This window comes from Chinchilla lanigera, unplaced genomic scaffold (assembly GCF_000276665.1).
Source record: "Chinchilla lanigera isolate Chin_1 unplaced genomic scaffold, ChiLan1.0 scaffold00126, whole genome shotgun sequence".
NCBI lineage: Eukaryota > Metazoa > Chordata > Mammalia > Rodentia > Chinchillidae > Chinchilla > Chinchilla lanigera.
In genome coordinates this window covers 2,613,677-2,630,426 of record NW_004955527.1, presented here as the reverse complement: position 1 = coordinate 2,630,426, position 16,750 = coordinate 2,613,677, and the positions used below count along the sequence as shown (strand labels likewise).

The following is a 16,750-nucleotide window of genomic DNA, read 5'->3' as shown; positions in this document are numbered from 1 at the left end:
GCTGCTCTGCCACAACACCACCACCAAGCTACGGTCAAGACAGCAATGGCGAACCTTTTAGAGATGAATGCCCAACTGCAACCCAAAACCCACTTATTTATCACCCAGTGCCAACACTGCAGTTAAACTTGAATATCAGGTTCGAGTTTAGAAAAAACAACTCATATATGAACATTTTTTGTCTTAAAAGAAAACACACATGACACTGGTTCACCACCACTGCACAGCCATTTTAACTATTATTTTATTTTGAGATACCCAACTCTGGGGGAATGTTTTGAAAATAGCAAAAGTCTACTTTATGAGGGAAGACAAAGAGTTGGAGCAAAATAAGAAGGGATACAGGCAAAAAAAAAAAAATCCATATTCACCTAAGACTTATTTTTAAAACTCAATAATATAATAAAAGAATGTTCACCATTGCTGGCACTTCATTTAGAATTCCAGACCCAGCTGTTTAACTCTAGTAGCCAAAGCTGGCTGACCTGAGAGACCCTGGTCTGCCTATGGCCCCAGATCCCTGCAGACCCTCGCTTCTCCAGTGGGGACCGTTCTGTCACCCAGGGCACAGGTGGCAATGTCTGAAGATGGCCATGGTCAGGGGGCTGCTCCTGGCATTGGCAGCTGGAGGCCAGGGATAGCACAGAGTGTCCCCCGATGCCAGGGTAACGCCAGGACCAAGGATCACCTGGCCCACGGGGCAACCGTGCGGAGACTGCGTGGTGTCCACGGCTTTCTGCTCCTCTCCCTCCGCTCCTGGATGCTGCTCTCCACTCGGCATGGCTGCAGTCTGCTGCACGGTGAGGGACAGGAACTGCCTGGCTCTGCACGGCTCTTAAGCCCTTGACTTATAGGACGTGGTGATCTCAGCCACCTGCAGCAGCAGGAAAACTGTGGGGTGAATGATGAGGCAGGGTGGCCAGCCTTGGTTTCATTTGGTTTTAAAGAAAAGTTTTTTCCGGAGGAAATTAAAGCACCCAGGAATCTGTTTGTAAATCCCTCTCTCGGACACAGCATTAGCGACCTGTGAAAACAGAACCGCAGGGGAGTCTGTGAGTGCAGTGCTCTCCAGTGAACTGTGAGTTCAAGAGGCCGAGGGTGTCTGCTAAATGGAAGAATAGCTCCCCACCCACAGCCTCCGTGAGTGGGTTACAGAGCAAGCACCCGGACTACATGGCTAAAGAACACAAGAATCACTTGATGGGGTGGCACGGCCTCTAATCCCGGCACTCAGAAGGCTGAGCCAGGAGAATCCCCTTGAGTTTGAAGCCAGGCTGGGCTACATAGTGAGTTCAAGGCCAGCCTGGACTACAAAGCAAGACCTATGTCTCAAAAAGCAAAACAACCAAAGAAAAATGAAAATGTCAACCTTAAAAGATCACAGAGTTCCACTCAGAATGAAAGGTCTGCATGAAGAAAGGTCAAGGGAAGAGACGAGACTCCCGACCAGCAGCCGAGTGCAAGGCTTGGCCCTGGGTGTCCTCCACCCCTGCCCTGCTGGGCCCCGGTGGCCTCTGAGGGTCACAGGTACAGGGCCATAGCACCTGAGTTCCCTGCATTGTCTGTCTCCTGTCCTGGGGTCTGATGAGCAGTGCTCAGCCTGGAAAGTCCCTCCCTCACAGTGGCCCCAGGCCTGACATCACTGTTTCTGGGCAAAATACAGGGCAGACCTAGAGGGACCCAGCTGTATCCAAGGCAGCCAGGGGCTCTGATTGGCTGTCCACAGAGTGGGGCTATCCCAGGAAGCAGGGGAGTGCCTTAAAGGACAGTCAGGATACTCTAAGGTCAAGAGCAAAAGATGAAAGGTACAGCGGTAGGGCAGAGCATGGCCAGCCTTCAGGGCCACCATGCTTGTTTTTTTTGTTTGTTTGTTTGTCTTTTTGAGACAGAGTCCCGTTATGCAGTTCAGGCTGGCCTCGAGCTCACTTTGTAACCCAGGCTGGTCTCAAACTCACAATGATCCTCCTGCCTCAGCCGCCCAAGTGCTGGAATGATAGGCGTGCGCCACCATGCCTGGCAAGGACCACCATACTTGGGCCACTGAGTGGTCCCACTCTTGCACTGTGGACAGCCAGGAGGGGTCCACCTGGAGGCCCCCTACAAGGCAATGTGGCCCTTTGGAAAAAGGGTAACTGTCACCACAGGCAGTTATATCCCACATTAAGAGAAGCCAAAGCGTCCACCAAGCCAGGTACGGTGCCGCATGCCTGTCATCCCACACTCTGAGAGGCAAGGGCTAGGGGATCACAAGTTTAAGGCTAGCCTGGGCAACTGAGTGACTGAGCCAGACCGTCACAAAATAAAAAAGCAGAAAGGGCCTGGAATACACTCTAGTGTAAAGAGGCTGGGTTCAGTCCTCAGCTTGCCAACTCTCACGGCCCTAAGGCTCAGCAACAGACAGGGTCTGCCCCCATGATGCCTTGAGTGTCACTGGCTGCCTGCCCTGCAGATGCCACACTGGGCCACCAGCAGCCCCAGCCCCACCCCAGGGAGGAAGGCGGCCCTCACCCTGAGCAGCAGGTCCTGCAGGTCTTCAGAGGGAGCCCACTGCTCCAAGATGCCATCCAGGGTCTCGATGTACCAGGAGCCGCGCGTGGTATGCCTCCAGGAGACGAAACCTTCGGGAGGAGGAAACCCCAAAGGGCTGGGGAGCCGCCTCCAGACCGTGACCCACCCACGAAGTGGCCCTGGGTTTGATCTCCAGACGCCACACACAGGAGCAGCCCACGCCCTGTAGCTCTGTGTCACTCATGACTTTCCTTCACTCTTGTGAGCAACCCCTGACTGTGGCTGCGACTCCTGTCGTCCCAGCAAGGACACCACGCCTGCCAAAACTCACATGACCCCCTCAGCGTAAGGACTGAGGCACTGCACTCCTTCCTTTCTGCTATGTGCCAGGTGCACAGCGGGGCACTCACAACACCCCCCAGGTGTGATTACTTTTCCCATCTTAAAGGTAAGAAGACTGAAGCAGGGCTGGACGAGGGGGAGGCAAGTGAGGCCACAAGCCCAAGGGCTGTGACTCTGTAAACTGTGCCCCCAGAGCCTCACCAGCCTGACCCTGAGCTGAGGCTCAGAGAGGCACAGTCGCTTGCTTGGGGTCACACAGGCACCACAACGCCGAACCAGGACTCGACTCTGGGACAGATGGGGCCCCTGGCTGGAGAGACACGCTCACCTGGGAAGGTAGAGTAGGACACGAGGATGTCACTGGGTGTGGGTAAACTCGACACTGCGTCAGGCTGGTCCGTGGGCTCCGGGCCTCCCTGGAACGGGACAGCATCTGCCTCATCACTGCTGCCAGGGGCCTCGGTATCGGGGGACACGAAGGCCACATCAAACCCGTGGTCCTTCTGCTCTGTGGGAAGCAAAACCAATGCCACTCGTCACTGAAATAAATACATCAGGGTTTCTCCTGACAAAGAAAAGCCCTGCTCAAACTTCTAAAACCTCAGAGGAAGGGGCACTTCCATGCTCAGACTCCCAGAACTGTGAACCCAATCAACCTCTTTTCTTTATATAGCAACCAGCCTCAGGTGTTTCACTATAGCAACAGAAGCCTGATGAATACATGGGGGGGGATGTATGGATGGTGGGACATGGTGGGGATGAGCAGAGGGGCTACCTGAGAAAGCCAAAGAAACAACAGAATCAAAGAGAGGGTGGGAAAGGGGTGTGGTGAGTCAGACAGGGATGCCAGCTGCAGCTTCATCCACATCCTCCTCCCTCTCACATCTGACATGAAAGCCTAGCCTGGGGTGGTTACATGTTTTATGTGTGGCTTGATCCTTACAGAGCCTCATTAATTCCAAACTCTTTGGCAGGCAAAATTAATTTTCCCATAAGAGTAACTGCCAGTGGGCAGAGGTGTGTGTTATGGTTTGTGTCTGAATGTCCCCCTAGAGCCTCGTGCATTCATGGGGTGGGCTGCTAGAGTTTGGGATTGATCCATGGTCCAATGCAGGGATTATGGGTGTGAGTGCTCCACCCGCCCTGGGGCGAGTAGCCTGCATACAATGTAAGGGAGGGAAAGAGGCTGGCTCCCGGGCTCCTCCCTTTGTGCTCTTGTTGCTTTTGCTATTTTTCACCACCATGCAGTGCTGCCCTCTGTGTGCCACCCTGCCTTGGAGCCAGCCGAGCATGGACTGAAACCTCCACAAACCGTGAGCTAAATAAACCTTTCCTTCCTTAATTCTGGGTGTCAGGTATTTTGTCTCAGCAACAAGAGAAAAGTAACCCACACAGTGTGTCCCCTCAGCATGTAAAACGCATAACCCCTGCAACACAGGGGGTTTCTTTCTGCCTTCTTGGCATGAGCTCTGAAATTCTAAAGGGTCACCCCCAAACTGACAGCCTTGCCTGATGGAGGCAGCTGGCTGGCTTGGCCAAGTGGTCATACTATGCAGCAGTGTACCTGGGGGTACTCCCAAGTCAATGACTTGGAGCCATATTTTCCAGCCCTGTCCTGCCTTCTCTCCTAGTGAAGAGGGGGTTTTCACTATTGCAGGATTTTACCAATTGTTTTACCTGGGTGTGGTGGCACACACCTGTAATCCCACCACTTAGGAGGCTGAGGCAGGGAGGATGTTGCAAGTTCGAGACCAGCCTGGGCTACAAAGTGAGCTCAAGGCCAGCCTGAACTGCACAGTGAGACCCTGTCTCAAAAAGACAAATAAATAAATAAATAAAAATAATCGGGGTGCTAGGTGGCACGCACCTGTTTTTTAGCTACTTAGGAGGCTGAGGCAGGAAGTTTGAGTCTAGGAGTTCTGTTCAGCCTGGGCAACATAAAGACATCCTGTCTCAAAAACACTAAAATAAGTAAATGAGTAAATAAATAAAATCAGAGTGCTGTGACTTAAATGTGTCCACAGAAGTTCACATGTTGAAAACTTAATCCTTAAATTCATATTTTAGTGGTGTTTTGAGTGGGACCCTCAGGAAGTAATCAGGGTTAGATGAGGCTGTGAGGGTGGGACTCTCACAAAGGAAATAATGGCTTTATAAAGAGAGCAAAGCCTGGCATGGTGATGTGTGATGACTTTCCCTGCTAATCAGGAGGCTGAAGCAGGAGGAGCCCTTGAGCACAGAAGTTTATAGCCAGCCAAGTGAGACCCTGTGGCGATGATGATGGTGATGATGATGATGATGAAGGCAGAGGAGGAAAAAGGGGAAAAGAGGAAGGACAAGGAAGAGGGGGAAAAGGAAGAGGAAGACAACAATGACAGTGATAAAAGACAAGAACACAACCACAGAACCTGAACTGGGACACTTCCTGTCTCCCCACGACGCCCTCTGCCATGCTAAGGTGCAACACAAGCGCTCACCGGATGCTGGCACCGTGCGCCTGACCACCAGCCTTCAGGACTGTGAGCTACCTGAACCTGCACTCTTCATTGATCACCCAGTCTGTGGTACTTGCTTATAGCAACACAAAGTGGACTAAGACACAAGGCATAAAGCAACTGTAAATAAGCCAAGTAATGGTGAAAAATTTCCCCAAATCATCAAGACTTGAGCTCTTTGGAATTCCAATCACTAAATTCTTTAGTTGCCCCTGGCAGCTTGGCTGTGGCCTCCCTTTCTCTAAGTCAGTGGAAATAGATTCTATCCAGATGTGGAGGTCCGAGAATCACGATGACAGGGAAAATAAGGTATTGCCGCTCTGTCCTCCGCTCGGTTTTCACCCAGCCTCTGAAGCTGAGGTTCCCACGGTCACATGAGCCCACGACACCACTGCACCCTGACATGAAGACCGATCTCTTTGGAGCAGATGAGGCCCAGCGCACTCTAGATAGTGCAGGAGCCACCATGTGGCAACAGTGACCATATCCACGTCTGAGACCTCTGATTGGCTGGAGCAGCCCAGTGGGGGGTGGGCGGGGAAGGGGGTAGGGGGCAGCTCCTTCCCTGCCAGCTACACCCTCGGGCAGCTGGAGAACTACTTACCCCCACCACAGGCCTGGATGAAAAAGAGTTTGGGCTTCCCTCCCAGGCTGGGGCAGTTGGTCCCGTTGAAGATGTTCACAATTTTCTCCACAGACACAGAACATCCGTCTGTGCCATAGACAGCCCCCGGGAACTGGCGGTGGCTGGCCTAGAAGACCAAGAACCCTGGTCACAAAACCAAGACGCTAGTATAGGAATCAGGGCCTTCCCAGCAGCTTTGTGGGGTCCAGGCATTCAGAAGATCCCAGTTAGGACGCCAGGCTCGCAGGGCCAGACCAGGCTGGCTCTGGAAGGACACTGGTCAGCACCTGCTGCAGATGTCATAGACCTATACGCCTGAAAGGGCTAGATGGCCTGACAGTGCCGGCCAACTGCCTCCACACCAGAGGCGACAGGTGTGGCCCCAGGACAAGCAGCATCCACATCCGCCAAGGACTTGGAAGAAGTGCAGATTCTGGGGTCACCTGGACCTCCGAAGCCAGAAATTTGTCCTCTGGGCATCTCTGCCTCAGCTAAACACTGACAGTTGCTGCTCTAGCTTAAGCTTTCCATGCACAGGAGCCCCGTCACAGGGCAGACTCTGAATGCACAGCTCCACAGCAGGGGCCTGAGGGCTGCATCTCTCACAGGCTCCATGAGATGCCCTGTGCCATGCTAGGAGGAGAAGGCTCAGAGGGGCATCCCCGGCTAGCAGCAGACCAGCGCTGCATTGTGAGGATGCTGGACTAGTGAGGCCAGAACCTGGTGTTATTCATGAGAGGCTGAAAGAAATTTGTCAGTTTTAAAAATACTGTGAATCCAGGGATGGAGGCACACACCTATAATCCCAGCTGTCTGGGAGGCTGGGGCAGGAGGATCAAGAGTTCAAGTCTAGCCTGGGCAACTTAGTGACTTAATGAGACCCTGTCTCGAAAGAAAAAAGAAAAAAGAACTAGGGATGCAGCTCAATGTGAAAGTCTTGGTTTCAACCCCTAATGCTGAAAAAAATAAACATACTGTCAAGCCCATAGAGGACCTCAAGGCCACCAGCTTGTGACTGCTAGTTTGACCATCCCTGAGGAAACCAAGGTCCAGGTAGGAGTAAGGGAATGGCCGCCAGAGAGCCAGCACACAAGCGGGTCCCTCTGTCCTGATTCCCACGCAGCAGCCACGGGCCTGCAGGGCTGGGAACAAAACCCAGAGGCACAGCTTTGGAGACAGACCTTGCGCCCTAGTCCCAGACTCCTCAGCACTCAGCCCCACACAGGAAGGCACTTCTGACTCCTCAGAAGACCAGGCAGTCTTGGGAAACAGCAGGGGGTGGGCAGAGCCCCGTAGCTCTTTCCCAGAAAGCCATGGGCACTGTGGACACAGGAAGAGACGGGGCTCCTGTGGGCCCTCCGGAGACAGCCTCTGGCCTGCACTTGCCGGAGAAGCAAGGCTGGGTGGGGGGGGGCTCCTACCTGACAGCCATGAGACAGGATGATCACCACGCAACAGTCCAGAGCATGGTGGTCCCGCTGTGCCAGCTGTGCCAACGCCTGGACCATCTCCTACAGGAAGGGAAGGCTGCGGTGAGCCAGAGGCAAAGATGGATCAGCTGCCCCCACACGCTGACTCCTGGTCCTGCTGAAGGCCAGGGCAGAGCACTGACTGCATCCAGGGACCAATACCGAAGTCACAGTCACCATTCTCAGAGAAAAGGGGCTGTTCACTTAATTTCCGTAACAACCTAATGAGGAGGATTACTCTTGTTTTCCAGATAGGGAAACTGAGGCATAGGAGGTCACTAGAAGGCAGCCAAGGGAGCCCATTTTCAGACCTTCCTTCCCCAAATCTGACGCTTAGCTGTCGTAGGGATATAAGGGATCATCTGGGGAGTTGGCTTGCTTTTGAGGTCCCTCACACGACACTGCCCCATTCACCCCCATCTCCGTCCCCGGACAAGAGCCGTACCTTGGCGGTCAGGTCGTACCTGACCTCCACCTGGAAATGCAGCCGGCAGAAGCGGCGCTGCATCTTCTCACAGTCAATGTTGGAGCCGGTGCGCGTGCTAAGCCCCGACGTCGGGCAGAAGCGTACGTTGTTGATGATGAGGCAGTGGCCGCAAGGTTCCGCGCTCAGGACATACGCCTGCCGAGGACACACACCTGCAGCATAAACCTGGAGCGACCCCTGCTTCTCACACATGTGCCTAACAGTCTGGAGGGTGGCATGGGACACGGGGGCTGCACTCCCACTGCAGGAGCGGCAGGGTCCCCAGCCAGCATTCCAGCTCAGGGCTCAGGGATGGGTGGTGCCAGCCCACACATACCCGACCTAGAAGACCTCATACATTTGGGAGCTCTTGCCCGGGGACCTCTGTCAAGCAGCTCGGCTGTGGCCACCCTGGGAGTGTCTGAGGCTCGGGTCCCTATAAGTCCCACCCACGGCGGCCTGTTCTTGTCTATGTTGCACATTCCTTTGCCTAACTTCTCTGTCCCTTCCCACAGGGCTCCACAGGACTGTGTGATCTCATCCCCAGCATGGAGTCCACAAGAGCCATATAGTAAGTAGACCAGAAAGACAGCAGCAGGCGTTTGGTGCCAATCCCCACCCCTCGAGAGCTATGTCCCCTCAGCCAGATGGAAGAGGAAGTGCAGGCTGGGACAACCTGTTTCAGCAAGCACTGGGCCGGGGTCAGCGGGCTGTGGAGGGCAGGGACCAGAACCTCACTGTCCAGCCAGGCCAAGGGCCCCAGGCTCTGGGCACAGCTGCAGGGAAAGGTCTGGGGACAGGAGAGGGACAGGCCACACCCACTGTCACATGAGAACTCACCAAATCTGCATTTCCCTTCATCGTCTCCTGAGAACCTGGAGAGACAAAGAAAGGAAATGTGAATGTCAGGGTCCACCGGGGAAAAGCCAAGGGACCATGTGAGAATAGGAGAACAAGGACTTAGGGACCTCAGGCACTGCCAGTGCGAGCATCAAACCACGCTGAAAACTGGCCACAAGTCCCTCACAAAACCAACACACCTGACTCCTTCCAGGTTCAAATCCACAAGGAGGGAAAGTGTGTGGACATGAAGCGGCTTGGCCATGAACATTCTCGGAGGCCTGATGTGTAAAGGCCCACAATGGATCAGCCATGAGCAAGTTCATGGACACACGAAGTGTATGACACGGTCACACAGGGAACACCAGCTACTGGGCGTGCAACACCACAGGTAGCCTTGAAAATGTGATGCTGTGTAAAAAGGAAGGCAGACACCACGGAGAACGCATGGAGATATTCCAGATTAGAAAGGGGCAGGGAGACCCCAGGCAGCAGAGATTCCCATCTGTGGGGTCCATGGGGCCAGGCACACAGTAGGTAACCCTGGAAATATTTGGAGAATGAGAATAAATGAGTGATACTCATCTTCCTTCTCTCAAAATATTTGTTTACATGTTCTGTATTTGTTTCAATTAGGAAGAATCAAGCAACGCCAGCCAACAAGATCCGAAGATCTATTTTTCCTTTCTAAACCAGGAGAACATGCGGCTGCTTCTGCTCGTGTTCCCAGGGTGGCTCGGAACCGCCTCGGCTGAGAGTGGCCCAGGCCCCTGCTAGAAGCTGTGCTCTTGCCCACTTCAAAGAAGCCGTCACACACAAAAAAGTCGCATCCTGATTTTTAAATTAGAAATGGTTTGACTTCACCCAAAGACTCCCATAAGTCTACAGACCCAGTTCTGAGAATATCTGCTCATTTCCAAAATTCTACTACACCCCAAAAATATAACCCTTATCCACTATGAGGAACTTGCTCTTCAATTAGCACTAATGGTCCACAAAGCAAAACAGATGCTACGCTAAGCTGGCAGTGGAGCTGGTTTCCTTACATGTTCTGCGTGTAGGATGGATGGTAGGGGAGACTTTAGAAGCATTGTGTGAACCTCCCTAGAGTTTGCAGGCCACGTGAAGAGAAAGGTGCCTGGTATGATTGTAAAACTGCCGAAACAACGCTACAGTATGATGAGGCCACTAGTGGTTCCGGTGGTTAGAAAGTCCTTCCTGAACCACCCTCCCACCATACTGGAGATTTAACTCAGGCCCTTCACAACAAGCTGCATACTTTTTTTTTTTTCTGGTTTTTTTTTTTGTTGTTGTTTTTTGCAGGTGGGGGATAGGATCTCATAAAGTTGCTCAAGTTGGCCTCGAACTTTGAACTCCTCCTGCCTCAGCTCCTGAGGTACAGGGATTTCAGACATTTGTCACTATGCTGGGCTGCTTTCTCCCCAGACCTGATCTTTGCTGCCAGACCTGGTGGCTCAGGCCGAGAGTCCCACCACTCTGAGGGAAGAGGATTGCAAGTTACAAACACAGCAACTTACAATAAACTGCAGCCTGGCAATTTATCGAGATACTGTCTCAATTCTTAATTTATTTTTTTTTTCCAGACAGGGTCTTGCTATGTAGACCAGGCTCCTCGACCATAGTTGAAGGCCAGCCTGACCTACACAGTGAGACCCTGTCTTGAAAAAACAAACAACAACAAAAAAAATAGATGCTCTTAGGGGCCCATAAGCTGCAGGGGTGTCTAGAGGGAACAAATCTACACAGGGCCACACAGGGAAGGCATCCCAGGAAAAGGGCTCACGTGTACACACACAGAAACACACACACACACACACACACAGAGGGGCATCACATCTAAAAGTAAAAAAGGGAATTTCATTCTGAAGGAAGACATTTTTCCTCCTGCATATAAAGACAAAGGCACACTCTCTGATGGGGGGGCTCCTGTGCCTTGCACCCCTCCAAAGTAACTTTTTCATAGCCCTAACCACAGCTGTTATTATAAAAACCTAATTGGAAGCCAGCTGTGGTGCCCTACACCTGTAATCCCAGTGCTCTGGGAGGCTGAGGCAGGAGGATTGCCAAGTTTGAGCCCAGGCTGGGTAACTTAGTGATTTAGTAAGAGCCTATCTCAAAATAAAAAAATAAAATACAAGGGATACAGCTCTACGCAGAGGCCTAGGGTTCAATCCCCAATACCAAAACAAAACAAGACCTAACTGCATGGGCATAAACCGAATCTCTGCCCCTCCCTGTGAAGGCAAGGACTGTACACCCTTCACCAATACTGTGTCCCCAGCAGATCCTTGGCAAATATCTGCATAACTAAGGCGAAAGTGACAGAAACATAGAGGCAAGAAAGACAATGAGCCAATAATTCTCTAAGGCAGTTGACAGAGTGAGTCAGGACCTTGACGCTCCAGTGTTCAACCCCAACTCTGCCGCTGACCAGCTGTTTGGCGCAGTGCAAACTGCTCAGACCCTCTGGGCCTCTGTTCCTCCCTTCGGTATCATGACACAACAGCGGCAACCAGGAATCTCACAGGGTTTCGGCGAAGCTTCCACTGATGACGGCATGTGAGGCCCATAAGACGGTACCTCGCACAATGGGGAACTCAGGAAAGCTGAGTGTGGCCATTCCAGTTACTCAGGGGCACTCACTTGCAGCCAGATCACTCCTGAGTGCAGACGCGGGTCCTCTGCTATATGAGCGCTCCACCACTGAGCGACACCTCCAGCCCAAAGGTTATCCTGGGCATCACAGAATGCTTAGTTCAGAAGCAGCCCTGGCTGGCTCTATCCACAAGATGCCAGCAGCACCCACTCCCCTGCAGCTGTCATAACCAAACATCTCTCTAAATGTCCAGGAGTAAGGAGAAGAAGAAGCAAAACTGTGTTAAGAAGCACCAGTCTAGACCACTCTTTCTCCTTTGAGCTTTGTAAAGTTTCTGCCAAATCCTGTCGGCAGCCTGCTCCTGCTCACCCAGATCTTGCCACACTTACACAACTACAGGACTCTTCTATGTGATCGCCATGAACCTGCTTTGGGAAATATTCCTGGACGGTATTCAGGGGCTTCAAGCCCAGCACCCACAGGGAAGGATATCTGTCAGCAGCATCAGGGTCAGTCCCTCTATGAAGCCAGAAGCTGTAGTCTCTGGTCCTAGCGCTGCCCTTGAACTTCCTCTGCAACTGTTGCTCTCAGACCCCAGCTTTCTCCCCTGGAAGTGGAGGATAATAACAGAGGCTTTCCCAGCCACCACTGTCCAGTGTGGTTGCGATGAGATGAAAATTCGTTGCGTGCACTGTAAAGTGACACTCCCATTCACATCAATCCTGTTATTGCTATGATTATTATTAACACTTAGAATGAGGCTCCCACTGGGAATACATATTCACAACAAATAGGAAATAAATATCTTATAAAAGAACAGGAAGCTTCAAGTCCAGACAGCTGGGCATAAACCACTCAAATTCACAGAACAGCCGGGCGTGGCGGCGCATGCCTATAATCCCAGCACTCAGGAGGCTGAGGAAGGAGGATCATTGCAAGTTTGAGACCAGCCTGGGCTACAAAGTGAGTTCAAGGCCAGTCTGAATTGCATAGCAAGACCCTGTCTCAGAAAAAAAAAAAAAGAAAGAAATTCAGAGAACAGGGAAGAACAGATGAACTTTGTATTCCGCCTCCTTTCCAAGAAGACAACAGTGGCTATGAACAATACCCACACCTGGTTTTCTCCCTTCTACCTCAAGCAGATGCAGCTTCATATCTTCATCATGTTTGGTTTTTGCTTTAGCAAGTTATCCAAAATCATACTTATTCGGAACAAATACCACTTTTTACATCACACAGGAAAAAATATTGATACTTGTCATTGGCAAGAGTGTGGGAAAATGATCACCTCACCCATAGCTGGTGAGATTCTCTTTAGACAGGGTTTCACTGGGTAGTTCAGGCTGGCCTTGAACTCACTGTGTAGCCCAGGCTGGACTTGAACTCTCAGCAATCCTCCTGCTTCAGCCTCCCCCTGCCTCAGCCTCCTGAGTGCTGGGATTACAGGCGTGTGCCACCATGCCCAGCCCTGATGATGAGATTTTAACACGTATTCGAAATACAAGTTGGAAGCACCTGTCAGAAGAGAACAGGTACCCTACTAACCCACAATTGTGTCTGGAGAAACCTGTCCCCCAGTCAGAGAGAGATGCACGTAAAAGTCCACAGCAGAAACAACATGAATGTCCATCAGGAGGTGGACAAATGACTCACAGTGCAAGGCACAAGGAAGCCTGGACCACAATCCTGTCCACCTCTCACTAGCTTTGTACTTGGGGAAATTCACTTCCTATTCTGTGCCTTCCTCTGCTCCACAGAAAAATGAGAAAATTGTGAGTTGGGAAGAATAAATTAGATCCTTTATGCAAACACTCTGAAGAGTGCCTGGCAGATAGTAAGCACTCGATAGTGTTAACCATGACTGTCTTATTAACATCGCTGAGAGGCAAGGGTCTACCAGGCAAACATGAAGCAGGAAACACAGCACTAGCTCTCCATATGCTGTGTGAAAACAAAGCCTTAACTACAATCAACCCATGCAGTGCAGCGCAGTGGTTAAACAAACTGTGGATTCTTCAGAATAAAAGCCACTACCACCTAGCAGAGTCAAAGAAACGACTCTTAGATGTCCAACAATATGGCTGAATTCCACAGATGTAAGGATGAGTGAAAGAAGCCAGACTCACCAGAGTCCATACCATAGGATTTCATTTATATTGAAATTCAAGGACAAGCAAAAGGGATTACAGTGATTATCTCAGCTGGGGAGCAGGACAGACTAGGAAGAGAACAGCTTCTTGGTTCTTGGAATGTTCTGTATGGTGATGATCTGGGTGATGGCTACTTGTGTGTACCTGCAGGTAAAAGTCCATCTGTACCCTAGGAATTCATATATTTTATATGTGTCCATGAAGCCTATGATTTTAGATAAGATTTCACCTCACAGACAAGACAGTCTAATGATACCTGCCTTGCAGAGCTGCTGTGATGGAAGGAGATAGATGCATAGATGCATAGATAGATAGATAGGTAGACAGACAGACAGACAGATAGTAGGGCAGACTCCCAGCAAACAGAGGCCTCCCTCTGGCTGCCAACCATAGGCTAGTCCAAGCCTTGAACCATATTTCAACCTAAAAATGCTGATCGGAAGCGGGGTCCCCAAAACAGATATCATCACCTGCTTTTCAGAGGACAGGCTGCCAAAATTACATCCCCTGAAGACCTACAGGAACATTCCACCCATCCCTATTAACACTCAGTAAGACAACAGCATAATTAAAGTCTGCATCTCAGGCCACCCAGCTGTACCACAGTGAGTGGTACATGACCCCCTCGCCACTGCCACCAGCCAAGCACTCTTGTCACACTCCAGAACATCCTCCAGAACCAATGTCCACGGATCTGGGTACTTCTGGCACTGTCCAAACCCGCCTCCCTCCCCTGACCGCCTCAGCACTGGGGTGACAAATCCTGGGTCCAGATAAACTGCATCCACCTTCGTCACTCTCGGCTTACTTGGTTTGGGCACCATTGGTTCCATCACCGCAGGCTCTGGGTCCAGGGGTCGGATGGCCTCTGGATCCCTCCTTATTGCTTGCCGACTTGCGCACAGCAATGAAGCCAGTGTGTCCTGGCCCGTGTCCTTTAAACATGAGATGAATAAAGGAAGGGCCTGCCTCCCTCGGGTCTCAAGATCTGTGATCAGCTGCCTGGCCTGATCCCGCCGAGATCCAGAGCCTGCGCGCTGTTTGGACACAAAAACCAGACACTTGTTAACCAGGTGCTTTCACGTGGCCCTCGTCTTGTCCCCCACTACCCATGTAGCGTTAGTCTAGACAATCAAGCACATGTGCAGAAACTGGGCCTGAAGTGCATTGGACATGCGCCCCTCCATAGCATGTGGTATGTCAGAGACATCTCCTGTGCCTGACCCTGTCCTATAAGTGTGAAAACTGCAGCACACAGGGTCTTCCACAGGTGTAAACTTCCAGTGGCAGTGCAGACAGAGAAGTCAGCAAGTACACGGCAAGGAGACACGTGCCTGGAGGGAGAGCCCATGGGGCTGGCAAGATACAGGGCCACCCAATGCAGCCCTGTGGGTCAGGAAAGGATGGTTTATACCTGAAGGCAAGGGATATGGCCTCAAACCACTTTCACTACCCATAGGGGAGAGACCATAGGGGAGACAAGGAAGTGAAAAATGAATTCAGACAGGTAAGAGAAGGAGGTGCAGTGGCGGGGCGGTGGGGGTGAGGATCAAGGCCTCTGCTTGGCCAGGCCAAGAAATTCATCCTGAGAAGTATAAGAAGCAACTGAAGAGTCCGAGAAAGAAAGAGCGAGATCTGCTTTTTAGAAAAATCATCCTGGGGACAGACTGGACAATGGGTGGGCCACCAGCAGGCCAGGAGGTGGCAGGCAGCACAGCTGAGATGGAAGGAAGAATGCACAGGATGCGGCTCCTGACTGGGCAGACTATGAAGGCGGAGGACCAGTCAGGGTTGACAGACAGGTGTCAAGATGGTGGGGCTAGGGCTGGGGATATAGCTCAGTGGCATAAGCACCTGCCTGGCAAGTACAAGGTCCTGAGTTCAATCCCTAGTACCACAAAAAAAAAAAAAAAAAAAAAAAATGGTGGGGCTGCTCACTAAGGGAGCAGGAGTTCCAGCCTGGTTATCTGCTGTCCATCCTTCGCCTCAGCACCAGGTAAGTTCCTCAGGATCCAAAGGCCAACAAAAAAAAAAAGGCAGGGGTAAGGGGTCAGGCACAACGGCTCATGTCTGTAATCTCAGCTACTCAGGAGATGGAGGTCCGAGGATAAGCAAGTTCAAGTCCAACCTAGATAACTTGGCAAGATCCCATCTCAAAACAGAAAATCAAACAAGACGGGGATGTAGCTCGCGGAGAGGTGCCACCACAAGGAGCTATTTCTAATATTTTAAGTCCAGGAATTTGACAGGAAAATCAAGATTTCCAGGCTCTCTTTAAAAGTGAGAAAGACACAGGGAGAGTAGGTCAGGCCCTGGTGTGACCACACTTCAGCTGGAGACTGGGGCAGGGCAGAAGCTGCCCACTATGGTGCCCACCCATGGGACCTCCAGGGCGTTGAGTCTGCGATCCCTGTGAATATACCTGAAGGCAAGGAATATGGTCTCCAACCACTTTCACTACCCAGAGCGGGCCGCATACTGGGTGCTCCTAGATATTCATGATCTCCCTTACCGCTTAAAACTGTATTAGCGCTGCCCATCTCGCTGCTCTGCAAACTGAAGCTCAAATGTAAATGACCTGGCCAAGGACCCAGTGCCAGGCAGTCTGACGCCGGAGTGGGTGCCCAGAGCCTCTACGCTAGAAAATAAACACACACATGCCTACTTCCTCCCAAGAAACACAGGTACCAACAGGGCATGCTGATGGTGCAGGATGTGGGGTCGCTTTGACATTCAGTAAAGAGGTGTTGAGATTTTTCAGTTCCCCTGGAGGTTTGGGGGCTCCATACAGGAAGGAAAAACGGGATTTCCACACCACGGTTCTCTAAAGGGAGTGGGTACCCGTTGCTGCAGCGGGAAAAACGCGGGCGGGGGCTAGGCCATGAAGTCACGCCAAGACTTCAGCGACCCTCTTGGAGCAGCCCTCATGTCCCCACCAGCGACCCAGGGACCTGGAAGTCCACGCGCGAGCGAGAGGCGGGGAAGCAGGCTGAGTGGGGTAGGGGGTTTAGGGGGGCACACCTGGATGTCCTCGATCATGTCGGGCGTGAACAGCTCACGATTCAGCAGAGCGTCCCACAGCGGGGCCACCTGCAGGTCACCCACCAGACGCAAGCGGCACCGCCGGAGGAGCTCTCGATCCTCTTGGTCCATGATGGGACCCGAAGTTCCGGCCGCTTCCGGGCCTTGGGGTCTGGTCTCCACCAGGCCCGCCCTAGAACCGGCCCCGCCCCCTGTC

The 16,750-nt window shown here is 51.9% G+C and overlaps 1 protein-coding gene across 1 annotated transcript; it reads right to left on the bottom strand.

Annotated features, from left to right (window-relative positions):
- Positions 1-209: 209 nt before the first annotated feature.
- Positions 210-16,736, bottom strand: Casp9 (caspase 9, apoptosis-related cysteine peptidase). Its single transcript, XM_013507423.1, has 9 exons — positions 16,534-16,736; positions 14,321-14,549; positions 8,746-8,780; positions 7,885-8,061; positions 7,392-7,481; positions 5,950-6,097; positions 3,179-3,358; positions 2,509-2,618; positions 210-1,024 (listed from the first exon to the last, which is right to left on the bottom strand). The coding sequence occupies exons 1-9, from the start codon at positions 16,663-16,665 to the stop codon at positions 932-934; spliced, it is 1,194 nt and encodes a 397-aa protein (XP_013362877.1). The 5' UTR covers positions 16,666-16,736; the 3' UTR covers positions 210-931.
- Positions 16,737-16,750: the final 14 nt, after the last annotated feature.

Coding starts and splice junctions, on each gene's coding strand:
- Casp9 (XM_013507423.1), bottom strand. CDS start 16,665: ATGGACCAAGAGGATCGAGAGCTCCTCCGGCGGTGCCGCTTGCGTCTG. Junction 14,550..16,533: donor ACATGATCGAGGACATCCAG/GTGTGCCCCCCT, acceptor GTGTCCAAACAG/CGCGCAGGCTCTGGATCTCG. Junction 8,062..8,745: donor TGAAGGGAAATGCAGATTTG/GTGAGTTCTCAT, acceptor TGTCCTCGGCAG/GCGTATGTCCTGAGCGCGGA.